General features: G+C 50.7%; 1 protein-coding gene across 1 annotated transcript in view; it reads right to left on the minus strand.

The window, feature by feature from the left end:
• The window catches only part of DENND2A (DENN domain containing 2A), an 88,449-nt gene that overhangs the window by 58,498 nt on the left and 3,602 nt on the right, over positions 1-26,349 (minus strand). Inside the window, 3 exon segments of the mRNA XM_028525654.2 lie at positions 680-753; positions 755-1,838; positions 4,867-4,968. Coding sequence (XP_028381455.2) covers positions 680-753; positions 755-1,838; positions 4,867-4,968 — 1,260 coding nt within the window.

A 26,349-nucleotide genomic window follows, 5' to 3' on the forward strand; every position in this document is an offset into this window, starting at 1 on the left:
GTTTCCACATTAGTGGGAAGCAGCCAATGAGCGCATCATAGAAACGGACTGAAAATTGGGTTTCAAAGCAGAAAAGAAACTTTCCAAAGCACGGATTTTATTTTTCAAGCATGTACATGCTTTATTATCTAATGTGTTGTTCGAACATCAAAAAGTATTCACAGTGTGTGCACCTATGTACAAGGGGAGAAACTGAGGCCTCGAGAGGTTGAGTCACTAGTTCAAGGCTGCACAGACAGACTGTGATCGGGCCAGGGCAGACCCGGGTGGTATGTGTCTGGAGCCCATGCCAAGGGAAAGCGCGGAAGGAAGAGCCAGGAGAGACTCAGAGTGCCGAGCGCCAGCGGGGGCAGCGGCCCGCAGAACGGGCAGCAGTCAGCCGTCACCACTAACCCTGCCCCCGGTGTCGGAGTGTGTGTGCCACGAACGCCCGGCTCCTGTCCCGGTTACACGTACTTATCACACCCCACCTCCAAAGGGTAATTTTTCAAAGCAGATCCTCTTGTTTGAGGACAAAGAACAGGCACAAAACACAAGCATCAGTTATCACGTGTCCCGGTTTAGTCACTAAACCACTTTAAGCTATGGAGAGTCTCAACTAACACGAGACCCATCAGTTCACCAAAAACAAACCACCAGGCCGAGCAGACAGCTGTGCCGCGGCGGCACCGACACCTACCTGTGGTCGGCGCTGGGCTTCGGTCTCCCGTTCCACAGTCTTCGGTTCACAGAGGGAGGCGGCGGGGAGGAGGGCGGAGGCGGCGGGGGAGGAGGGCAGGGGCGGCGGAGGGAGAGTGGGCAGAGGCGGCAGGTTCCTTCCGTCTCTCCTGAAGCTGGTGCCTGGGTTCCCGTCCTTGTCCCCTTCTCCCTCGTGTTTGAACGTTCTCCGGGGCTTGGGCAGGGGGTTGATGAAGGGCTTTTGAGGGAAGCCCCCGTACACGCTCTCCACGTTCTGGTCCCAGGGCAGCTTTCTGCACGTCTCGGGGGCAGGTGGCCTGCCTTCCAGGTCCACGAGGTGGGACCTGAATTCTGAGCCGCTCCCGCACCCGCGGCTCCTGCTCAGGGGGGGCCCCTCCGCGGTCTTGTCCGGCAAGCAGTGCGGGGAGTAGCAAGTCCCTGGTAACTGGGGATCCAAGCCCGCCAGCCCATCCTTCAGAGCCTGCTCCAGTTTCTTGACCTGCTTCAGCACCGAGAGGCTGGCGTTCTGAAGGCGCTGTTTGCCCAGCCTCAGCTCTCGGCCTCGGCCCAGGCTCGGAGCCGGCTCCCTGGCGGGCTGGCTTCGGTCCGGCCTCTGCCCTGCGTCCTGTCCCCTGACTTCCGCTGCCCTTTCACTCCTGCCGATCTCTTTGCCCTCTCCTTCCAGCCTCGTGCCGTTCTGAGCCGCTGGGACCCGAGTCCCCACACCTTCAGCACGTCTCCTGTCCGTCACGCAGGACGCCCGGTAATCCTCCTGCCCGTCCGCTCTCCTGCCAGGTGCAGGGGCGGGCACCTCCTTTTTCCCTTCCCATTCCGATATCTTGTCCTTGATGCTGAGGGACCTGGGCCCGGCCCCACCTCGGGCAGGAGGGCAGGGGTCCTGGGCACCGCCGAGCTGCCTCCTGCCGGCCCTGCTGGCTTCTTTAGCACCGAGACCTGAAGCGGGGTCGCTGATGAGCACGTCCGAGTTGAACATGTTCTGCTGAAAACAGTCGCCTCTTGACTTCAGCGTCAGGTTGTTGAGGCTTTCCAGGGGGCTTTGTCGGAGGCGTGAGTCCCGGTCTGCGTCTAGGAGAGGAACGCAGGGCCTAAAGGGCTGCCTGCGACGGTCTTCCCCAGCCTCTGGGCCCTCCACCTTGACCCTGAACAAGAAAAATACACACTGGGTGAGGGGCTTATCTACTGTTCTCGGCTGGTCACAGAGATTTCCCAGAACTTAGATAGATAGAAAGGTTCTAAGCTAGCTGCACAGCACCAACATTGAGACAGCCATTAAAAAGACCACATATTTTTCTTGGGGAGAGATCACGTAGCTATTGGGTTTCGGAGTCCAGCAGACTGGGGTTTAAATCCTAACTCAAGCCCTGGCCAGCTCTGTGACCTTGGGCAAACTGCTTACCTCCTCTAAACCCTCATTGGTGAAAGAGGAGTAGCGACAACACACCCAACGGGGTGACTGCACACACGGAACGAGTTAGCCCGATTGAAGCACACAGCATGTCACACATGCACAAGCAATGGCAGTTACTGTTATTATTAGCTTCTCCCCCTGATAAAAATAGGAGAAAGGTCATGAGATCAAAGAGTGTACAGTCTAAGTTTCCTCTGCTTGTTTAGTCAATGAATAAACCTTTGTAATGAGTACTTAAAAATGAAAACAATGCCATGAGTTATAAACTGGTGCTAATTCTGGGCTTGACAGGTTGTCCTGACTTGACTCAGCAGAGACACAGGATGGGTTGCCCTGGAATTAAACCTCCTTCAGAGCGTGGAGAGTGGCCTCCCCGTGAGGATGGGGGTTGTTCTGTTTTGAACGGAGCCTGTCTGGGCTCCTGCCGTATCCCTGGCACCTAGAACAGCACCTAGCGGAGCAGGCGGCCAATACATCTTTGTTGCGTGAACCGACGAGTGAACCAGCAGGTGGATCCAGACTCCATGGGTGGCCTTGAACTGCACTGTCCAACAGAGTGGCCACGAGCCACGTGTGACAACCGAAACTGAACTCAGATGAAATGAGGGCTCCAGGTCCCCCACTGCACCAGCCACACGTCGAGCACTCGGCAGCCACAGGCGGCTAACGGTTGCTGTACTGGGTGGTGCAGAACGTTCCCCCACTCCAGAAAGTTCCAGCCTAGAAGGTACACGTGGGGATGCATGTCTCCAGATGTGCTCTTAGGAGACCAGTGTCGTGAGGATGTTAAAAATTATTGTGAAAGAAAGACATTTTTAAGCTCGTTTAATGAGGACGGGAGTATCTGTGTTTTGAAATGTAAAACTGTCTTCCACCAGCACCAACCATGACCGGACACAGTGACCCGGGACGTGTCAAGACGAGCAAACACGCACCGGCCAGCTTCCCGGTGCACACTTTCCACACGGGCTCATCGGGCCTTGGAGGAACCCTGAGACCCCAGGACGGTTCCCACGAGGGAGGAACAGGCAGCGATTTCACGCACCCCGAGACTGTTTAGCTTTCCAGTCCGAAGACGAACAGTTGTTTATGGGAAGACTTCTCCCCACAGGGACATTAGCTCACGAGTTGTGTTGCTATTCTTGGTTGCTCAACATAAATTAAAAACTTGTGAAACTGCAAACACATTTTCATATGTTAAATATGGCTACCAAAGCCGAATTCCTCACTTCAATAAACAATTAGCACCCATAACAGAGTGCTTACAGAAAAGAAACACATTTTTCAATTGTCCTGTCACCACTGAGGACACTGGCATGAATTCAGATTTAGTCAGAATCGGAATCAGAATCATTTTGTTGATATTTTACTGAGAATTCAAAAGGTGGAAGTTAAAGTCCTTGCTCTCACTGTGCTGGAAGTGGGATGAAGAGATAGGACAGACGTAAAAACACAGTTCAGGCCCCAGCCGGTGTGGCTCAGTGGGGTAGGTATGGTCCCACAAACTGAAGAGTCGCCGGTTCAATTCCCGGTCAGGGCACATGCCTGGGTTGTGGTACGGGCCCCAGATGGGGTGCATGGGAGAGGCAACTGATCCAAGTCCTCTCTCACATCAATGTTTCCCTCCCTTTTTGTGCCTCCCTTTTCCCCCAGAAGGAAGGGAGGGAAGGAGGGAACCCCATAGTTCGAGTTAGTGCATGCTTAGTGACAAGTGATGACATCACATATCATTAGTATCGTATGTACTGTTAAACAATATCAACAGCAGATAAATACACGGTTTCAGAGTCAGAGGGACCTGGGTTTGAATCTTGACTCCTTTTTTTCTCTTAATGTAAACACCCAATTTCCTTTGTCTAGGCTGGAAGTTTAGGAGTACAGAGGCTTAATTTATCTTGTTTGCTGCGCCCCGTACATTAACAGGCAGTCACTAAATATTTATTATATGAATAAATGGATGAGTTAATATATGTAGTATGCCCAGAGTACATACAGTATGAAGCTGGATATTAGTAAATGGCAACTAGTGTCAGTCAATGATGACAGTTATTGTCCAGGGTCCCAAACATCTGGCAGGACCCCACAGTTGCAGAGGCCCCATCTGCAGACGAAGAGGGAAGACGCCTTGAGGGAAGGCCAGGCCGGACTAACAGAGCTCAAGCAAGAGCAGCAAGGGTGGCGAAACCAAGGGCAGAGAGCCTTCTTCCTGCAGCCGCTGCTCCCAAGAACTTCTCGAGAGCCTGTTTCCAGGGCTCCGTGGCCCCAGGAGGGGCTCTATAGCTGTGGACAGCTCCGTGATGACCAGCTGCTTTGCAGGATGTGTGAGGGAGCGCCAGAGGAAACACCTGGGGAGAAGACAACCCTGCTAACACAGGACGGGCAGAGATGGCTGTGTGGACAGATGCAGCTGCAAGGATTCAGGGCTCCCTGATGATTACAATACCTGTGCATTCTGGGAGCCAGGGAAATAAACCCTGGACCAGAATGCATAAATGGGGACCTTGCCTGCAGTGGCCCTGGGATCATCCCCTCAATGCACCGGGTGCTGGTCAGACCTTCCCTTGACCACTCTGGCCTCAGGTTCTCAACAGAGCGCCGCACATGGAGATGATGAGCCGGAGGCTCAGCCCAGTGATGTGGGAAAGGACACCTCCCTAGTGCAAGGAAGCGGGGTCAGTGAGCGGGGAAAGGCAGCAGAGGGAGGAAGGAGACTGAGAACCCCGGCCAAGCTCTTCACTCTAGAGGAAGAAAACTCTTACCTGTCAGCCAATCTGTAGCTCCGGTTCTCGGTCTGGCTGTGGCTGCCCCTGGCCGGCCCACACATGGTCATCGTGTCAGCCTGCAGAGGAGGTCCAAGTCGCCTGGGGGAACAGGGATCGCACTCGGTGAGCCACGCCCGGAACTAGTCACCCCAGATGGATTCTGTCCAGGAGTGTGGGGGACAGGAATGCACCATGCAGAATCCCTGATCCAGGAGGGGGGACAAGGGCACGGAATCCTGAGGCCCACCCCGATTCAGACCCCATGCCAAACCACTTCTCACACGTGCGTGAACGTGCGTGTACGTGCGTGTACATATACAAGAAAACACACAGCCTCAGAAAGCAAAACAAATACCAGTACAACCTGATACTTCTTCAGCCTCCGTAAGCTCCTGTGAAGAACCGAGAGCCCTCAAAGAAGGGGCGAGTGGCTGCTACTTTCTTTGAGACAAGAAATAAACCGCCCACCAAAGTGTGCATATCCTCACAGAAGTGATCCACCCTCCTCCTGGCCCTGAGGGCAGGCAGGTGTGCGCCCACCCTGCGGTTGGCTTGGGGGTCCTGCGCTGAGAGCCTCTCCCAGCGGCTCCAAACCCAAGATGGGGACCGACGAGCCCGAGGTCATCTGTCAAGACTAACGAAAACTAGGAGACGGTGCTGGCTAACCCGGGAACCCCACTAGGCATCTCGCGCCCGACAGGTGACAGCGGCTGTGAGGGCACCAAAGCAGCAGCCTCCGCACAGCAGCAGCAGCAGCAGTTTTATAAGGCACCCTTGGGTGCCAGACATCTCAATGGACTGAGGTGGCTGGTTAGGAAGTATCACTTCAGGCCTGACCAGTGTGGCTCAGTTGGGTGGGCGTCATTCCGCAAAGAGAAAAGTCGCCAGTTTGATTCCCGTTCAGGGTGGGGTGCGGGAGGCTGCCAATTGATGTTTCTCTATCACACAGATGTTTCTCTCCCTCTCTTTCTCCCTCCCTTCTCCTCTCTATAAAAACAAATAAGATCTTTTGGAAAAGAGTGATCATTTCAATAGCAAGTCCCTACAGTAATCCATGTCTCTCGACAGGAGGACAAACCACACTGCACAGGTGGGCGTGGCTAGGGAGACAGGACCCGCCGGAGAATGCCGAGCACGGAAAGCATGAATGCCACCGGGCGGTCCCTCCTGCGGGAGAGGACGTAACTGCTTACCCAGAAGTTCAAGGAATACCAAGATACCGGAGATGCACATTCCTTTTCCACCGAACCTCCAGGGAATCCCTCTCCCACCACGGCCTCGAGTTTCCAAGATCCCCACCCCCACTGCCAGGAAGGCTCAACTGCCAGGTGGCAGGGTGGCTGTCCAAGGTCCTGGCCTGGGCATTCCCTTCCCCCCAAGAACTCAAAGCACTGGGCTTCAGGACGTGCATGTAACTCTCGGGAACAAAGAGAGGAAGACCGGAGGGAGAAAAAGAAAAGGAGAGTGAACATGGGCAACAACTTAAGAAGAGGGATGTGTGTACTTGCTTTGGCAGCACATATACTAAAAAGTGGGAGGTTAGGGACCAGTGAGCTAAAAAAAAAAAAAGTCATGGAAGGGAACAGATGGGTCCCAGACACTGTGTGCATGGAAGGGGCTGGAGCTCGGGCCTGCCGATGGCTCAGCTGTCCCCTGGCCCAGCGAAGCAGCACCCTGCATTTGGGGTGGGTCGATGCTGAGAGCAAGCCCAGTTCTTTCAAGAAGCCGGGCCCCAGGCTCTCCCGTCCCCTAGTGGAGGACGGCCCTGAAAGGCCTTTCGGGGACAGGAAGGAACTCACTGCCCCTCTCACAATGCTCCGCAGAGCTTCCGGGGCCTCTCCCTCCGGCTGGGCTGGCAGACACTGCTCTTCTGTCCTACATCTGGCAGAGGGCCCACCGAGGTCAAGGATAGTGGCCACTCCCTGCTGCCCGCCCGCCCGCCTGCCTCATGCCGGCACTGTCTCCACGCAGACCAAACCCACCGTGACGCAGCCCCGCTCCGTGTGCGCACCACTCCCCCACCCACGCCCTTCTTCCGAGCTGGCGTCCTCCTTCGCTGGCTCTGCGAACAGGTGCCGGGCCCTGCGCAGGGCGTTCTGGGGAGGCAAGATGGGGAAGACAGGGTCTCTGCCCTCAGGGGCAGCACCCAGGACGATGCCCGGGTCACGGTCAGTCATGCCATCCGGCTCTCTCCCCAGAGGAACAGTTGTCCTATAATTCCCAGGAAGCCAGAACTTCCCAGGAAGCCAGAACGTTCCCAAAAGGGACAAAGCCCACTGTCTCCAATGCACAGAGAACCTCACATGCACTTTGAGATTAAAGGTCAAGAAACACTTACAGGAACACTATGTCTGTCTGCCCGCTGTGTTGTATACCTGAAACTAACATAAAGTAGTGTTGAGTGTAAACTGTAATGGAAAAATAAATAATAGCTCTGGCTGGTGTAGCTCAGTGGATTGAGCGCAGCCTGTGAACCAAAGCATCGAAGGTTCGATTCCCAGTTAGGGCACATGCCTGGGTTGCAGGCCAAGTCTCCAATAGGGGGCATGCAAGAGGTAACCACACACTGATTTTTCTTTCCCTCCTCTTCTCCTTCCCTTCCCCTCTCTCTAAAAATAAATAAATAAAATCTTTAAAAAAATAAAATAATAACAAATAGAAACAGTTAAACAACGTGGCACTTAAGTAAACTTGCTTTCAAGTATGTCAGAGTCACCTACAAAACGGTCATACTTGAAATACTGAATGAAAAATACAATGTGGATCAGGTTTATACACTAATAAAATTAAATTTTAAGTGGTTTTTATTTGTTTGGCAAATAAAGCTACAAACCGTTCACCTTTAATGATTCTAATAACTCTTAGCTTACCAGCTTTTTAAGAGCAGGCAACAAAACTGAGAATAAACCATAACAATTACGACAGAACAAAAGTAATGATTTTCTCAACTGAGCGTTCTCATCGGCAAGCACATGTAGAAGGTGTTTGTTTTCAGAAAATACACCAAGAAGGGAAAAAGCGTGCAGTCCCATAACACAGCTCCTGCTGCGTCTGACTGTTCCTTCGGGGAGGCCCAGTGCTGCGCCGTTTGATGCTGGGCCTTTATCATCTTCAAATAAAAGAGCTTCTCAAAAAAAAAGGAATTGCTCTTTTTTTAATCTTTACTTAATAGCTTCGTTTTTTTTATTTTGTCGTGTTTTCACAAACAACCCAACCTTTTCCCACGTGGAGGAAGACGGAGGACTCGCTTCGGAACCACACCCGGGGGCCACGTCTGGCGAGACCGGAGCCACGCTCTTGGACCAAATGCTTAGGCCCTGCCTGCGGGAGAAGGCCGCCCACCACGACTGGGCACCAGCTCCGCCTCTCGGGGCACCATACCGGGGAGACCGCGGCAGAGCCGAGGCTGTGACTTGTCTGCTAACCACCGCCAAGGTCTTCTCACTTCTAGTTCCCCCGGCACACATACCGTCTTCCTGGACCTCATGTCCGTCAACAGAGGAATGAATGGACAAGCTGTGGTCCAGCCACACAGTGGGACGTCCCTCGGCCATAAAAAGGAGTGAAGGCTGACACACACTGCAGCTCGGACGAAGCTGGAAACATCGCGCCGAGGGAAAGAAGCCAGTGGAAAACAGGGAGTGCCATCCACTGTAACCCATTTGTGTGAGATGTCCAGGACGGGCAAACCCAGAAAGCAGATTCGTGGCTGTCCGGGGCTTGGGGAGTGGGAACGAGCAGCAGCCAATAATATGTATGGGTTTTCGGGGGAAGGGAGGAGAGTGGTGAAAATGTTTCAGAATTAGGTAGTGGTGATGGTTGCACAAAACAGTGAATATGCTTAAAAATAAACAAATCACTTAACTGTATACTTTAAAAGGGAGAAAGAAGCCCTGGCTGGCGTAGCTCAGTGGATTGAGTGCGGGCTGCGAACCAAAGTGTCGCAGGTTCGATTTCCAGCCAGGGCACATGCCTGGGTTGCAGGCTACGGCCCCCAGCAACTGCACATTGATGTTTCTCTCTCTCTCTTTCTCCCTCCCTTCCCTCTCTAAAAAAAAAATAAATAAAATCTTTAAAAAAAAGGGTGAATGTTATGGTATGTGAATTATATCTCAATGAAGCTAGCTGTCATTTAACAAGAAGATGAGGGAGGGACCACCGCCGAAAGCGAGGGGTCCCGGCCCCCCACCGCAGACCACGTCTATTTTCCTGCCCCCGTGCCGTCAGTCAGCTGCAGGACTGCCCTTCTCCCACAGGCAGTCTTTCTGCGCTTCACTGCAGGGTGTCTGTGTGCCCCACGTCAGAGCATCCCTGCGACCTGCTGCGGGGAGGGCGGGGCGTTCCCAGTGCTCAGAGAGCTGCTCCTGCCCCTGGAACTCAGGTGTAAACGCACAAGACGCGGTTTCTCGGGGCTGTTCCTGCACTGGCTGCAGTGTCAAGGCTCCTTCTCTGGGCGAAGCCTCAGACCCCAGACTTTCTGTCAGAATGAACACCCAGTTTCTGAAACAACACTTCCTTTGAACCACCTGACCGGTATTTTCCTAACCTACACCTGTCAGTTTGCCTGGCAAAGGAAGCCCCTGGGAATGTGTGGCCGGAGCACCTTGAGAAGACTGGACCTCCAGAGGCCAGAGGCAGCTAAAGACTTTTTTTAAAGATTTTATTTATTACTTTTAGAGAGAGGGGAAATGAAGGAGAAAGAGAGGGAGAAACATCAGTGTGTGGTTGCCCCTTGTGCATCCCCAACTGGGGACCTGGCCCGCAACCCAAGCTTGTGCCCTGACTAGGAATTGAACTGGTGACCTTTCAGTTGGCAGGCCCATGCGCAATCCACTGAGCTACACCAGCCAGGGCTAAAGATTTTTTATTGCTTACACTGCTTCCCTAAACCCAGGAAGGACTTGTTTTCACCTCTGCGGAATGTTCTTACCTATGGACTTGCATTCGGCCACCTGAGTAGGATGGAGACACATTTTTGACTTGACGATTTTTGAAAATCATGCTTTTTGCCTCACTCACTTGCAATGTGGAAATACTTCCACATGCAGCCTTTGGGGTCACCACTGTGTGGAGGGTAAAGAGGGAAGTACGAGTAGGTGACGATCTGGCACATGAACACCAAACCACAGCGTGTGTACCACCGGGTAACTACCAGTGTCGCCTCTCAGGGGAAAGTTAGTGTGAGTTTGCCATAAATCAAAAAAATGTGAAATTATCAAAGTCATAAGTATGCTAATACTGCCAAAAGATGGCTTAAAAATCTGAATTCAGGTAAACTATTTCCTTTTATATATAAAAAAGCATACTTTCTCTTGTTTCTTTTGGCTCACCAAACCATGGGAAGTCAGGTTCTAAGTTCTCTGTGCTCCCAATTTTTTTTACTCTCACCTGAGGACATTTTTTTCATTGCTTTCAGAGAGGAAGGGAAAGAGAAAGAAACATCATTGTGAAACAGAAACATCGACTGGCTGCCTCCCGTATGCACCCTGACCAGGGATTGAACCTGCAGCCTGGATATGTGCCCTGACTGGGAACTGAACCCGTGACCTTTTGGTTTATGGCACGACGCTCCAACCAACTGAGCCACGTGGGCCAGGGCTCCACTCCCTAATATTTTAACTTGCTCTTCCTTCTCTCTGTTCTTGGCTAGGCCAGAGAACACTTCTTGCTTCTAATCACTACGAAAGTCAATCAGTGTCGCTGCTCCCACCATTGTTCTGATGAGGAAACTGAGGCTCAGAGAAGTTTAAGTTCATACAGCTCATGAGTGAGAGCCAGGAACGAGTCTGTGATTTGAATTCAATTCTGGTCCTTCTACACCATCACTGTAGCCTCATATTACATGACCTAATCTAGACTAGAACTCCACCTCAGCTCGTTATTCTGAGTGTCCATCCTGTTCAGTTCTTCAAGATCAGCAATTGTTCTGTCCTTTGTCTACACCATACTGAGTTCCATGAACATGTGCTCATCGAGTGAGCCGGGAGGGAGAGTAAAGGTTTTTGTGGGTCTCTCTACTTATGGTTCTGTGATTAAACATTTCTCTACTTTGGGCATGAGTCCTGGAAATTAATCCTAAACAGGGAAAAATGTATCCATTAAATGTTTATGGTTATATCATTTATAATATTGAAAAGTTAAAAGTAACTAACAGTGTCAAGCAATATAATGGTAAACTATAATATAGCTATTTGATGGCATATTATACTACAAATTAAATTATGTTTAAGAAGACTCCGATTCTAGCCCGGAATGGTATGGCTCAGATGACTAGGCATTGTCCCGCAAAATGAGAGGTTACTGGTTCGATTCCCAGTCAGGGTACATGCCTGGGTTGTGGGTTTGTGGGTTGTGGGTTTGATCCCCGGTAGGGTTGTGTATGAGAGGTAATGTTTCGCTCTCAGGTCAATGTTTCTCTCCCTCTCTTTCTCCCTCTCTTCACTTCTCTCTAAAAATAAGTAAATATATTTTTTAAAAAACAAAACAAAGACGACTACAATTCTGTAGTGACAGGAGTAGGTTAGCAGTGGCTGAGGTCGGGAGTGGGTGGGCAGGAGGACGAGGAATGCCTGCCGGTGGGTCTGGGGCTTCCCTCTGGGGGATGAAATGTTCTGACGCCGAGGGTGGTAGCACAGCTCTGTGACTGTGCTATGAACCATTAAACTGTGCACTCAAAATGAGTGAACTGTACCGAGTATGAATATATCTCAATAAAGCCATTATTTTTAAATATAAAAGTCAATGAACCCCCCCAACTATTATTAAGTGAAAAAAATGCTCATGTTGTAATGTCGGATGGAAAAAACAGGATCCAAAAGCTTGTATCCAATGGCGGGGGATAACATGATTTTAAAAAAGGGAGTGAGGAAGCTATTCTTATTCAAAATTTGTTACACATAAGAAATGACTGTAAGGAAATGTAACAAAGGAAGAACAGCAGTGGTCACTGGGTAAAAAACTTGGAAGGATATTTTTTTGTTCTCTCTATCTATGCTTTCTTCTTTTTTCTTTTAAATCTTTTAAAAAATATTTTATTTATTTAATTTTAGAGAGAGGGGAAGGGAGAAAGAAAGGGAGAGAAACATCAATTGGTTACCTCTTGTGTGCCCCCTACTGGGGACCTGGCCAGTGACCCAGGCATGTGCCCTGGCTGGGAATAGAACCAGCGACCCTTTGGTTCGCAGGCTGATACTCAATCCACTGACCCACACCAGCCAGGGCTCTCCTTATGTGTATTTTCAACAACAAAAAACCTGACTTCCAAGTTTTCTACAATAAGCACGCATTATGATTACTATTACAAATAATGGGAAAACAGGAAGCCTGCTGTTGTCTCCAGGGTCCGGCTCTGCCCTGTGGCCCCGCCCCCGTAGGCCCCAACGTTGTCTGTAGTCACAGGGCAGTCTCAGGGCTTCTGGCTCAGCTGAGCGCCTCGCCCCACGATTTGTTTAGCTTTGTCCCAGTCTCTCCTGAAAGGAAGGGTGCGTGGTGCTCTGTGCTCCTCACCTCCTTTCCCTTAGTAACCACCAGGACTGGGTCTGGGGTAGCCGCTTCCCAGCAGAGATGTTTCGGTGGGTCCAAAGGGAGACTATATTGAGACCCATGGCTAACTGGACACGTACTTCATTCTTCCAACTAATAATTGTGTCCACTTCACACCGGGAACTGAGTGAAGCATGGAAAAAATATAAAATAGGTTTATTTACCCTCTGAGAGTTTTCATTCTTATATAGGAAATAAGACGCATATGATGATGTCGTACTACTATAGACTTGAAAGTTGCTTAGAGAGTAGATCTTAAATGTTCTCACCACAAACAAAAACAGTTAACTGTGTGAAGTAATGGATATGTTAACTAACCTTACCGTGGTAATCATTCTGCAATGTGTATATATATCGTATCACAGTATATACCTTAAACTTACACAATGTCACACATTAATTGTATCTCAGTAAAGCTGAGGAAATAAGATGCACACGAATGTCTCCACTACAAAACACAATACGATGAGCCAAACCGGGGAAGGCAAGGGCCTTTTGTGGACGTGGGCTTGAAGGCGGGACCAAATTTCCTCCGGGGTAGCCCAGGGGAAGGCATGGACGCCTGCACGATCTCGAGATGACTAAATGCCTAAGGAAGCCGCGCAGACGTGAACACAACCGACTCCTTCTCTGTGTGCTGGGTTTCATTTCATTTTACGCTTCATGCTGCGACCTCTGACCAGCCTCACTGTCCTTAGCAAGCATATCAAAGCCCGACGGTTGGTGATTATCTGTGTTGCATAATATGTAGCCACAGATACGTTTGCTAGTCACGGCCGGAGTGGCATAACGACATACATAAACACCAAGCAGAAGATAGCATCAATCATAAACAATCATCCTTCACAGAACCACTAGAGGCACGTCCCCGGGCGCTACTGCATTCTTTGTCCCTTGGTCTCCTCGATCACCAGGACCCAGATTACGCAACAGAAAGACCGCTGTAACAGGCGCCTGCCAGCAGCAAATACTCTGTGCAGACTGCCCCCGCTGACCCTACACCCCTGGAAGCAAGCTACCCTGTGACAGACTCGGTTTGCGTGCACCGTCTTTCAGCCTGACGGCACCTTCTCCTGGGCGCAGCCATCACGCCTCTGCCCCACCGTCAGAGGACGAGGCACTGCCCACCGGATGGAAAGCAGCCCGGACTCTGTAAGGCCAGCCTAGGCCATGTGCCGGGTTTCTTTGAAGGAGCCAATCAACATGTGAACCGAGGCAGAATCTATGAACACAACTGGGCTAGACTTCACGAAAACTTTTACCAAGATGCTACCAGAAGCATAATGACCTGAGATACGTTTTATTTTGAGGTAATTACAAGCCTGCAGAACAAGTAAAAGAAAAGTACAGAACACTCTTATATATCTCTTATCCAAATTTACCAACTTTAACACATTTTAAAAAGTTCTTTTGGTGATTCGGGGAAAATGAGTGCTATCCGGCCACTAGAAGTCGTCAATGCTCATGAATCTAAAAGAAAACAGAATCTTACGAAAACAGTTTACTGAACTAGGTAAGCACACCCAGGTCTAAAGGACAACTCACCCCGAACTCCGATCCTGCCCCTGACCCACCCCCAGGACCTCCCAGGAGGTCAATGAACACTCTGTAAAACCAGACTGCCAAACATGTGAGAACACCTAGGAAAACACTGAAAAATTTAAAAATGGGGTAGAAGGGTGTGGGAGCAACTAGCCCTACCAGATGTGAAAACACACTATAAAGCCTCTATAATTAAAAGTGCCAGAAGAATAGATAAGTAGACCAGTGGAACAGAACAGAAAGTCTAGATATAGTCAAATACACACAGAACTTTATATGCGATAAAAGTGACTTTTTAAAAAGATTTAATTTATTTATTTTTAGAGAGAGAGGAGGGGAGAGAGAAAGAGAGGGAGAGAAACACCAATGTATGGTTGCCTCTTGCATGCCCCCTACTGGGCACCTGGCCTGCAACCCAAGCATGTGCCCTGGCTGGGACTCGAACCATCAACTTTTTGGTTCGCAGGCCCGCGCTCAATCCTGAACTACACCAGCCAGGGCTGATAAAAGTGACTTCTTAAATCACTAGGGCGAAGATGGACTTTGTAATAAATGGTGCAGGGATAACTGAACAGCCCAAAGGTGTTCAAGCCAGATCACACTGAAAACCTGATGTGCCTGCAGTCCCGGGGCACTGAGGACCATCTGGGTCTTCCTCAGAGCCAGGAAACCAGCTGCAGGCAAGAACTAGTTTCACAGACAACTAGTTCACCAAGACGCAGTAGTGCTGAGGGGGTGACAGCAGCCCGTGAACATTCCGACCAGGGCTGCTAAAAAGCTCCAGCCACAGTCTGAACCTCCTGTGACTTGAATAGAGTTTCCAAGTCAGAGTCTTCTACGGCAGCCCTAAAGCTTGAAATATTCTTGTAAGGTCCCTGATTTCCACATTATACCCGTGTCATAACAAACATAAGCCCCTTCCCTCTCACCAATTTCCAGGTGTGATTATTGTCATCCTCATTTGGAAGGTGAGAAAATCAAGGTTCAGAGACTTGCCCAGACCCAATTCTTATCTTTCTACTCCAAATTTTATATTTTGACCCTCAGACTTTGTTTTCTGCTCTCTTCTTCAGCCAGCACCACCCTGGATGGACCCCGTTCACAGGCCTGATGCAAGAATCTGCTGCTCAGTGATGCCGTGACCCCAGGGGCAGTGACCTCACTGTCTGACCCCCAGGGGTCAGGCTCTTTGGAAGAGCCTGACTTTCTTCTAAGGGCAGCAAGCAGGAAATAGCTTTCGTTCATAACCCTTGGGAAGTTCAGAGTAAAGAAATTAGCACTGTTGTGTTCTATGATCTATCAGGCATTGCATTAAGCACTTTACACACATAATTACAGAAATAATGTATCTTCCAAGAGAAATAAAAATATATGTCCAGCTGGGTATCAGGGGACTATATGGTAATGGAAAAAAAGAAAGATTATATAAATAAACACATCATAAAAAAAAAGAAAAAAGGAAGATATGTGTCCATATATGTTCTTTTACACTAACACTCCTTGCAGCATTATTCATAATGGTCATTAAGAAGAAGGAATCCAGCCCTGGCTGGCATAGCTCAGTGGATTGAGCGCGGGCTGGGAACCAAAGTGTCCCAGGTTCGATTCCCAGCCAGGGTATATGCCTGGGTTGCAGGCCATAACCCCCAGCAACCGCACACTGATGTTTCTCTCTCTCTCTCTCTCTATCTCCCTCCCTTCCCTCTCTAAAAATAAATAAATAAAATCTTTATTAAAAAAAAGCACTCTCTCTAAAAAAAAAAAAGAAGCAATCCCAATGCCATCAATGGACAAATAGATAAACAAAATGACATATCCACACAACAGAGTAATATTCGGCCATAAAAAGAATCAAGAACGGATTCATGCTACAACGTGGATAAACCTTGAAAATACTAGGCTAAGTGGACAGAAGCCAGTTCAAAAGCCCACATATTATAGGAGTCCATTTATATCACAGGTGGCAAACACCAGGCCCTCGGGAGAATCCGGCCCTCCACCTTGTTTCTACCCGGCGGCAGCACCAAGCTCCTTGCCCCTCGTTAAGGAGTAGTTACATTTACACAGTCCTAAAATTACATTCGGCCCTTTGAAGGCTACCATGAGACTGATGTGGCCCCTGGTGAAAATGAGTTTGACGCCCTGATTTATATAAACTGTGCAGAGTTAGGAACCCTATAGAGACAGAGAGTCGATCAGTGGTTGCTCAGGACTTAAGGGCATGGGGGTGCTTCTGACTAAGAAAGGCCAGTTTCTTCTCTGGTATGATGAAAATGTTTTCCAATGGACTGCAGTGAAGGTTGCAGAGCTTTGTGACTATACTAAAAACCATTAAACTATACACTTTAAATGGATGAATTTTTTAAAAAGATTTTATTTATTTATTTTTAGAGAGGGAAGGGAGGGAGAAAGTGAGAGAGAGAGAGAGAGAGAGAGAAACATCAATGTTCCGTTGCTGGGGGCCGTGGCCTGCAACCCAGGCATGTGCCCTGACTGGGAATCTAACCTACAATGCTTTGGTTCGCAGCCTGCACTCAATCCACTGAGCTATGCCAGCCAGGGCTAAATGGATGAATTTTTACGGTGTGCGAATTAAAGTGGAGAAAGGGAGGGAAAAAGAAAAACAAGGAGGGAGGGGCGGAGGGTCCATCAAAGCACCCAGCGCCGCATACTGGATACATAACAGGAAGTCAACTCCATTTTGCAGTTGAGGAAACTGAGGCACATAGCTGCTAATAATAGCACCAACATTTAAAGAGCGATGTGTCCAGCCCCAAAGCCCTTGCTTTAGTATTCTACTTCGTCACAAGCAACGTCTTTGCGAAAGTATCTGAGGAAGCAGGAGTCTTGTGAAGAGAGTGGTTGGGGCACATGAGCACTAAATAGTCAAAGAATCGTAACACATGCACTGCGGGGACTAGCAGAGCTTGCCTACCTTGCAAGGTGGGCCCTCCCCTTTTCTGCAAACCGCCCCTTCTCTCCCCCACAGGGCCACAGGAGCATGAACCGCCATGTTTGAACTATGATCCCGCCCCCAGCCACAGCTGATTGGCTCTGGAGGAGGCCTTACTCAAGCCAGGCCAATCAAATTCTGTCCTAGGAGTCACGTTGCGCTGTGTGGCCGGAACTCGGAAACGGCGCTGGGAGGCAGCCATTGTCCACCCCGTGCACCAAGAAGCAGAGTCTAGACTGTAGGGAAGAAGAACGACGCAAGTGGAAAGATGGCTTTACATTGCCTGGTTCCAGTCCATTCTAGAGGCCTGGCTGCATCTCTGCCCGGGGTTCCACCAGATAACTTCATACCCTCGTTTGCTTAAGCAAGCAAAAGAATCCCCACAAAACAGGTGGTCACGTTCAGTTTGTGTCTAATTACTTTCCCAAAGCGGAGAAGGAAAGCTACGGTGTGTGTGACTTGCAAACAGGAGTCTGCGGCCACGGGGCTGAAGCTGAGCAAACTTCAACTACTACGGAAACTGAAGCCCCCGTTAGGTTTGCCTCCTGCCTGGCACAGGCGGTTGGGTGTGATCTGATCGTATCCGTTACTTTATTCGGGGTCAGAAGGGCTGCGGCCACCAAGGCCCTTTCCCTTCCGAAGGAGGCGCTTCATGACCCTGGGCTGCTGGGAACATCGGACGTCTCAGGAAGGCCACTGCCATGAGACCTACCCTTTCCAATGACCCGAATGGAGGATTGTAAGCATTACTGGAGCAAGCTCTGCTGACCCCTTGGGTGCAGTTAAATAGTACATGGTATGGAAGGTGTGCACGTCCCACTTCCGTTCTTCCTTCCCAATAAAACCCCACTAAAAAACTGGCTTTATACAGGAATGGACCAATGAGAGGTTACTGCGGGTAAAAGAACAAATAAGAGGCGTGTGTCTTCTTCAGTTCTGATTTTGAAGCTACAACAGACAAGAAAGCAGAGCTCATGTCCCTCCCACACACACACTGACACATGTGAATGAAAAGCATTTTCAGGCCATAAAAGCATGTGCCCTGGATGCTGTGGCTCTGTGGATTGAAAACTGCCCTGTGAACCAAAGGGTCGCTGATTGAATTCCCAGTCAGGGCACGTGCCTGGGTTGCAGGTGGGGTCCCCAGTTTGGCGGGGGGGTGTGAGAGGATTGATGTGTTTCTTACACATCCATGTTTCTCTCTCCCTTCCCCTCTCTCTAAAAATAAGTAAAAAAAAATTTTTTTAAAGAAAAGCATTTACAAGAGGCTGCAGGGTCTGGACACCAGAAGGAAGAGCTGAGTTGACAGGATGAAAGGGAGAGAGGAATCCTTTTTCCCATCCCTCCATCTGTTTATGGAAGTCATTTCCCTTCAGGAAACGCCGAGCCCCTTCTCCCAGGACCCCGTTGGCAACGACGCCTGCACCGCTGACCCAGCCTTCCATGTCCTCCCCCTGGCCTCTGCACTTGCCCCTCGTGACCCAGCCGGTCACTGGGAACCCAGCCTGTAAACGACAGTGCTTCTTAGAGGCCCCAGTCTAGTGAGGACATTCAGACAGCGGGGAAGAAAAGATACGTAATAAAGCTAGAGTAGCCCCTGGCGAGGAGCGGCTCCGAGACGTGAACAGAGGATGGTGACCGGGAAGCAGTCGGGGCTTGAACTGACCAACCGCGGTGCGGCCCAGGAGTTCTGTGGCTCACCTAGCCTCAGTCACCTGGCTGCATGGTGGCAAAGCCAGCAGCAGGACCCAGGGTTCCTGTCAGCCCACTTAGAACTCATTCCTCTCCTCCACACTCACGTCTGGGGGTGACTTGTGTTTCCATGGAGAACCTGGGTCTACTAGTTACTACTCGGGGTGAAGGGGGTTCTTTTCTCTGTGGTCAGCCGGGGATCCCACGACTTCAGAAGCCAGAGAGACTTCTGGGTTTAGTGTTCTTTTCATTGTTGTTGTTGGGCTTTCTTTTCTTTTTTTAAAGAGAAATATTCTTTGTTATTAGGATGCGGAGAGGTTTTTTTAAAAAGATTTTATTTATTTATTTTTAGAGAGAGGGGAAGGGAGGAAGAGAGGTATCTATCTGTGAGAGACACATTGATCTGTTGCCTCCTGCACATCCCCAACTGGGGACCTGGCCCACAGCCCAGGCACGTGTCCTGACCAGGAATTGAACCAGCGACCTTTTGGTTCACAGGCCCGCACTCAACCCACTGAGCCACACCAGCCAGGGCAGGATGTGGAGAGATTGTTATAAAACAACAAAAACAAAAACATTTGCCCCAAAGCTTCCAGATAATATTAAGCACTGGCTCCTACTGAATGCTTTTTCTTTTCTTTTATGAAAAAATAAGTACAGTGTTCAAAGCTTCCCTGCCTTACATCGACAAGGAGAACAGTCTCAGTGGTAGCAGGTTAAAGAAAACAAACTGCAGACTGAGGGTGAGACAGAGAATTAAAAAAAAGACACAGATGGAGAATAAAAGAAACAGGGACACAATGGTACTTAAACAGCCAGAGCCACAAAGGCGGCGAAACCCACCGAAGAACCAGCTAAGACACAGACTGAGCAGGGGGCTATGCTAGTCACAGCCAGGTGCCTCCTGCAGCATCCTGATGGTCAACTTTCCGTCAGCTGGAATGCATACAGTAAATGAAATACCAAGTCTGAGTGCATACTATGGGCAAGCAAATGGCTAGAGTGTCCCAACACTCGTGGGCTTCTGTGAATTAGAACTTCCCCACCCCTGCCTTTGGTTTGTACTCTTTCCCTCAGCTGTCCTCCCACCCACTCCTGTTATTATCTTCCCACCTCAGAATCTGGCTTCACATCCAACTTTTCCATAAAACCCACCCTCGTCACCCCAGGCTGAAGTTCTTCCCCCTCCTCTGAATTTCTACAGCAGAGTTATTCATTTATCTACACTTGATTGTCTAAATGTGCATGACCTTGTGTTACCTCTTCTGTGATTACCTTTGTTATTTATATAGATACTTTTTAGATTTTATTTATTTTTAAACAGAAGGGAAGGGAGGGAAGAAAGAGAGGCAGAGAAATATCAATGTGTGGTTGCCTCTTTCGAGCCCCCTACTGGGGACCTGGCCTGCAACCCAGGTATGTGCCCTGACTGGGAATCGAACCGGCGACCCTGTGGTTCGAAGGCTGGCACTCAATCCACCCAGCCACACTAGCCAGGGCTGTTATTTATACATGTTTCATTCAAGGTTTCACACATTTATGTTTGGCACCTCAGGTTAAACAGCAATAATGAATGAATGGCTAACATCCACTGAGCACTTACTCTTCTCTAAGGAAGATTCTGCACAGATTGTTCCACTGAATTCTCTCGCCCGGTCTACCACTGCCTCCCCTTTACGGATGCGGAAGCCCAACCCTGCAGGGGTTAGCTTTCCCAAGGCCACATGGATGCTGAATGGATCCAGGTTGTCACACTTAAGAGTCCAGTGTCTGATGCCCAAACAAGGGCCTGGGGGCCAGGGGATAGGCCTCTCCTCCCCGCTACAGAGTAGCCGCTCAGTAAATTGTTAAGATGGAATTTCATTCAAAGTGCCCGGCCCCTATCACCCTTCCTCCCTCCCCTTCATCCGCTCCCTGCCCTCCACGCACGCCCTGCAACCATGGCACCTCCGGGCCAAACCCCTGACTTCCTCACTTGCCCACCTCTTGTCTCCCTCTCTCCTTCCTGCTTCCCTCTTCCTTTCTTCCCCCGCAGCCCCTTTCCCACCCTCTTTCGCTGGCTTCTGTTCTCTTTCTTTCCATGAGCAGAGAGTTTCCAGCCTGGCTCCTGGCCAGCACATTTGGACAAAAGGCAGCAATCTTAGAGTGAGACGTCATCTCCCATCCCCTTTCCTGGCCGGCACCATGGCTCCCCGAGCCCAGAGAGAGAGAGAAGGGGGCTGAGGCTGCTCAGCCCTGATCCCAGCTCTGGGCAACGGCCCAGGAGATGGCATACATAGCATGGGGGTGAAAAGCAGAGGGATCAGAAGCTGACAGACCCGGGTTCCAGTTCTGGGTCTGCCACTTGAGAGCTGAGGAATGGGGGGCCAGTTACTCTCTCAGCCTTAGCTCTCTCCTCTGCAAGACGGGGTGGGGGGTAGTAGTGGCACCTTCCGTGAAAGCCAGCGGTGGGGTTCAGTGAGACTGCACCTGTAAAGCTTTCAGCCTTGCCCCCGTTTCATGAAAAGCACTCAACACACGTCCTCTGTCCTTACAAAGTGAACTTAACTCGGTCAAGTGACACTAGTTTGAGTAATGACACAGGACCTTATTTTACCGACAGTAATGACACCACCCCCTCCTCAGCTCATCTGCAGGGCTGCAGACCCAGCCTGAATGGTCTGCAACTGTAGTAAGGCTGTAAAACCCTCTCGGACAGATAACTGCTGTCACAGTGTTGGCTGTGAAAGTTGATGCTGAAATTGGAGGGGGAGCGGGACCCCCTTACATTTCCGCAGAAGCCAGGGGGTCCTAGTGCTCAGTTTCACAGCGAGGAAGAGCCCGCCCCATCAGCACAGCCTCTGCAGCGTCCCGACCTTCACCCCTCCCAGCCCTGTTTCCAGGCTCCTCACAGGCTGCGGGCCCGCTGCTGTTTGTTTACTACACGGCCTGGTGTTTGTCCTCAGAAGTTGTGCAATGCCTGGGAATGCGGTCTTCTCATTTAGCTAAATCCTGAGAGATGGGAAATGGTCTTTCCCCTAAGATTTTAGTTAGCTAATCTGAGTCAGTTTGGATGGATTCTAAATTAATCGATAATATAATAAATGAGCTGAATGCAGTACTCCACCGGAGGTCCTGCTGGGAAATATCCAGTCCCTGCCCTAGAGCTGGGGATGCGAACTGTGGAGGAAAAGGGGGTTCTACGCCCTGGCTGGCGTAGCTCAGTGGATTGAGTGCGGGCTGCAAACCAAAGTGTCGCAGGTTCGATTCCCAGTCAGGGCACATGCCTGGGTTGCAGGCCATGGCCCCCAGCAACTACACATTGATCTTTCTCTCTTTCTCTCTCTCTCCCTCCCTTCCCTCTCTAAAAATATAAATAAATAAAATCTTTTTAAAAAAGTAACCTCACAGGGCAATCTGATCATAAATTCCTATCTGGGCAGGTCCCAGTGGGCAGTCATGCCCCAGGCATGTAATTTATTCAGTGAAAGGTTTGCCTTGCCTTAAGGAAACCCTGTCCACTGTTTCTCTGCCTGTAGTGAACCCCCCTCTGAAATGAGCACCCTTGAGACAGCCCATAATCTCGTTAACTCTCCCGTACTCCAGTCCCCGCCTTGCTTTTCTCCCACCTTTGGGAAATCTTCCTCGTTTCCCTCCTTCACTTCACCAAAGAAGCCACAAAACTGTCATTTTCCATTTGAGATTTTGCTTCCTAGCAACTGGTGTCAATTTTGGCTCAAATAAACTCATGAAAACTCCCTGCAGGTCGGATGGTCCTTAAATCAATAAAACCCAAACAACCGAACGGTGATAAAAGATTGCAACTTTTCAAGACACAAACCCAAGATCAGCCCGGGGAATAACACGCCTGTTTAACCAGAAGTCCCAGTGTGAGACTGGTTTAAGGCTTCAACTGAACCCCAGTGGTGAGTGCTGTGAAAGCAACGTACACTGGAGGAATTTAGAGGTGGGCAATGGCAGCTGTCACCGATTCCTTCAAGGGAGTACGGGTGCCCTTGAAGGATGGACTGGGTTCCAACAGCTGGGGAAAGAGAACAAGTTCAAGGTGAGGCAAGAGCTCGAAGAAAAGCAGGGGTGCTCCTGCCCGGGATGAAGACTGACCGGTGAGACAGAAGCGATGGGATATGTGATGGGGGCGGGGGTAAAACAGGTAGAATAAAATGTTCCCCCAAAATTACTCCATCGAGTCAAGCCCTACCAGAACTAATTGCTCCACTGAATTAAGCGAGTTAAGCTCTGTAGTTACAAAACAAGGGTTCAGATCTAAAGACAAACCACCCACCTCAGAGACCAGCTCAATACCCACTTGGGAGAGTTCCTTCCTGCATCCCATAATAAGTCCAGTACAATCCCAGAATGCTTTGCTTCGCTGACATCAGTGTTCCAAAAAAGGAAAAAGCCTGCTAACCGACACCCTGACTGGTTAATCCCAGCAACTTCCATATTCCCATGCAAGAAAAAACCACCCAGCCCCACATTTAGGGCACAGAACCTGAGGCCCTATCTCTGCAGAGCCTCGATGAATCGGCCTTTGCTTTTAGCAGTGTTCCTGGTCTTTAAATTCTTTCATATCAGGTGACAAGAACCCAAACTCACGGTAATGGCGGGGGGCGGGGGACCATGGTGAAGAAGATGGCAAGGGTTGGAGAATATTCTGAAAGGAAGGAAAAGGAGCTGAGGCTGGCTACCCTTGGAAAATAAAGACACATAACGAAGATGTGCTGCGACCTTCGATCTTTCAGGCAAAAGGCTAAGATGGCACATCCGAGAGGAAACTCACAGAGCGGACAAACGGTCCAAGTAAAGGCCTGAGGGTCTGGGGCAGGACCAACCCCGGGGGTGTAGAGTCGGGAGGGAGCTGGAGAGGCTGAGACCACGGGTGAGCCCTCTGAGAGGGGCGGCCAAGAGCAGAGCGGAGAACGGAGCCCTGGGGCCGGTCCTGCCTGTACGCTGCCCTTGCACCCAGCGCTGGACGCGGGTTCTTTATCTGGGCCCTCCGACCCGACGGTGCGGTCTGACGGCTGAATTAGGCTTCTTTTCATCCCATTAGGGTCCAGCCCAGATCTTGGTCTGCTGGGGCGTGGCATGAATACTTGTTAAATGAGAAGAAAAAGAATTACTGAAGAGCTCGTTTTTGTTTTTTTGTGTTTTTTTTTTTTTTTTTTTTTTAAAGACAGTTAAGACAACCAAAATAGTGGTATGGTGTCTCCGATGAGGAAGCCATATTCAAAATACTTCACAAAGGTGTGGCCGGGACACCGGCCATTCAGAACGGCCTAACTGGGTATCCTTGAAAGGCGGAACCTGGGTGGCAGGTCCAGGGGGGTCCCAGGAACGTGGGACAACCAGGGGTTCAGGAAGCATTTTGGCGTCTGGGGGAGTGGCACGGATGAGTCACTGCACACCCGTTTTCCATCACCTTTGATCTGCTCGCTCTGGGGAGCTCAAGTGCAATGAGAACAGCGAACTAGCCTTCGGAGGCGGCAGCAGTAGCCTAGCACAAGGTCTCAGCAGATGGTTGGGGATGCAAGCCAGATTTCAGGGACGTGGGAGAGAAGCAGCCTGTAGCCCTGCCTCAGGGGGCTGGCTCTTCTAGTTTCTCGGTCTCTCCACCCTGAAAGCAGCAGCCCCTCTGACCCTTTCCCCAATCTCCCTCCCCTCTGGCCCAGGGCCTCGGCCATCCGGTGTCCGGTGGAAGGACAGCCTGGAGTAAAAGCTCTCTGGGCCCTGTCCCTACTAAGCGCTGGGCTCTCCAAGTCTCGCTGTCTGGGGAGGCGTCAAGCAGCTCTCTCCTCTCTGACGGTTTCCCACCGCGTCACGTGCACCAGTGCAGCTGCAGGATAAACAGACCGCACTGGCCCCTTTTTGATGTCCTGGGAGCTTGTGTGTGTCTGCCGATTGTCACAAACAGGTGGTGAAGTGGACCAGATGGAAAGAGTGACGGTTGCCCCAAGATGCCAGGGAGTCAGTCGTACTTGAGGTCCCAGGGCCGTGTACCTCATTCCACACCTGAACCGATCTCACAGCTCAGAGCAGTCAGTAGAGCCCCAGGGCTGGAGACGCTGCCTGGCAGCAGCCCGAGCACCGGCCAGGTCCTGCACCTTCCCCGCTGCCACCCCGGCCAAGTCCGGGGCTCAGGAGCCGGTCTCACTCCCGCAGCAGGGGACGCGAGGCCTGTGCCTCAGGCTGCCCATCGCTCCCGCCCAGCGACCAAATCAGAGCTGTACGGCTTCCCCACAGGCTACCTTCTCCCTGGACCACGTAAGGTCCACGTGAGTCTGAATTCGCTGCACCATCCCGTACACATGCCTCTGCTGGGGCGTCTGCAGAGGCTGCTGGGCCTGTACTTCCCAGGGACGTGAAAAACGCACATAAAATGATAGATGCGTCCTGTGTGAATGGTTTCAATTTGCTGGGAGAAGGCAGTCCGCTGTTAGTTTTTCCATGGTGAGTGGCGGTGGCAGGGACAGGGGTGCCCTGCTCCTCTGACTCACTCGGTGGGGACCAGAAGTTCACACGCAGCCCTGGGCAGCCACTCACTCCACCCACTTTCTTCCCTGGGGCCAGGCCTCTGCTCTGGGGCGGGGGCGGGGCAAATACAACTGGGGAGAGGGACAGAGGGGTGGTGCAAAACCACATCCGTCTGGGCCACTGCCCATGGACCCCTCATCGTGCCCCAGTGGGTATACATGGCTGCCCCAGCTACGGCCGCAGTGGCTGGGCAGAGAACTGAGTGCTGAATCACATTCGACTCTTGCTACGCTCTCCCTTCTGAGAAGCGAGGGAGTATGAGGGAGATAGAGGGCGGTGCTTTGGGTCACTCCATGGGGCCGGCTCCTGAGGCCGGCCACCCACCCACCCCAGGTTTCAGCCTGTGCCGTGTGCGGAATCGTGGTGATGTGGGATCGAGGTTATGGGGACCCGGAACCAACAGCAAGAGACACAGCTGGGCACTTTGCTGGGCTCAGCACTCAAGGAAGGCTCCAGGCGGAGAAGGAAGGGTGCACGGCGGGGCGCTGCCCGCAGACGTGTTAAGCCAGGCAGGCAGATCTGACTGCGGACGCCTCGTCATCATGCGTTCGGAGTTTCTGTTCAAAAACCGCTTCCCAAGCAGAAAGCATCATATAAATGTGTCTCCAACCAGCCTCCTTATCTGTAGCTGTTCAGGTGGCTTTAGGTATTGATGTGGGGAGCTGATCGGGCAGTTGACTTCATGATGAGTACTAGGCTTCCTTATTTTAAATTCCATGGGATCCTTGCTTTTGGACTCTGAGGTTTTGGTCCCCTGCTCTAAAGAACCCTGTAGGTGATTGTCAAAGCAGCCACTCTCAGCCTTGGCTGTCCCTTCCAATCACCTGGGACCTGTAAAGAACCCTGATGTACAGCCCTCATTCGCAGAGACTTTGATTTAATTGGTTTAGGGCGGAGCCCAGGCATGGTTGTTTCAGGAGACTGAAATGTATCTTCTGGTGTACACCCCAAGTTAAAAACGTTAAGAAATGCACCCTGGCCAGTGTGAATGTTGGCTAGGCATCGTCCCACAAAACGAAAGGTTGTGGGTTCGATTCCGGGGCAGGGCACAGGCCTGGGTTGCAGGTTTGGTCCCCAGTGGGGCATGTGCAAGAGGGAACCCATCTATGTTTCTCTCTCCTTCTTTCTCTCTCCCTTCCCCTCCTCTAAAAATAAATAAGTGAAATCTTTTTTTAAAAAGTTAAGAAATGAAAGACTATACTTTCCGGGATCATTTCCAC

Source organism: Phyllostomus discolor, chromosome 10 (assembly GCF_004126475.2).
Source record: "Phyllostomus discolor isolate MPI-MPIP mPhyDis1 chromosome 10, mPhyDis1.pri.v3, whole genome shotgun sequence".
In the NCBI taxonomy this organism is placed as follows: Eukaryota; Metazoa; Chordata; class Mammalia; order Chiroptera; family Phyllostomidae; genus Phyllostomus; species Phyllostomus discolor.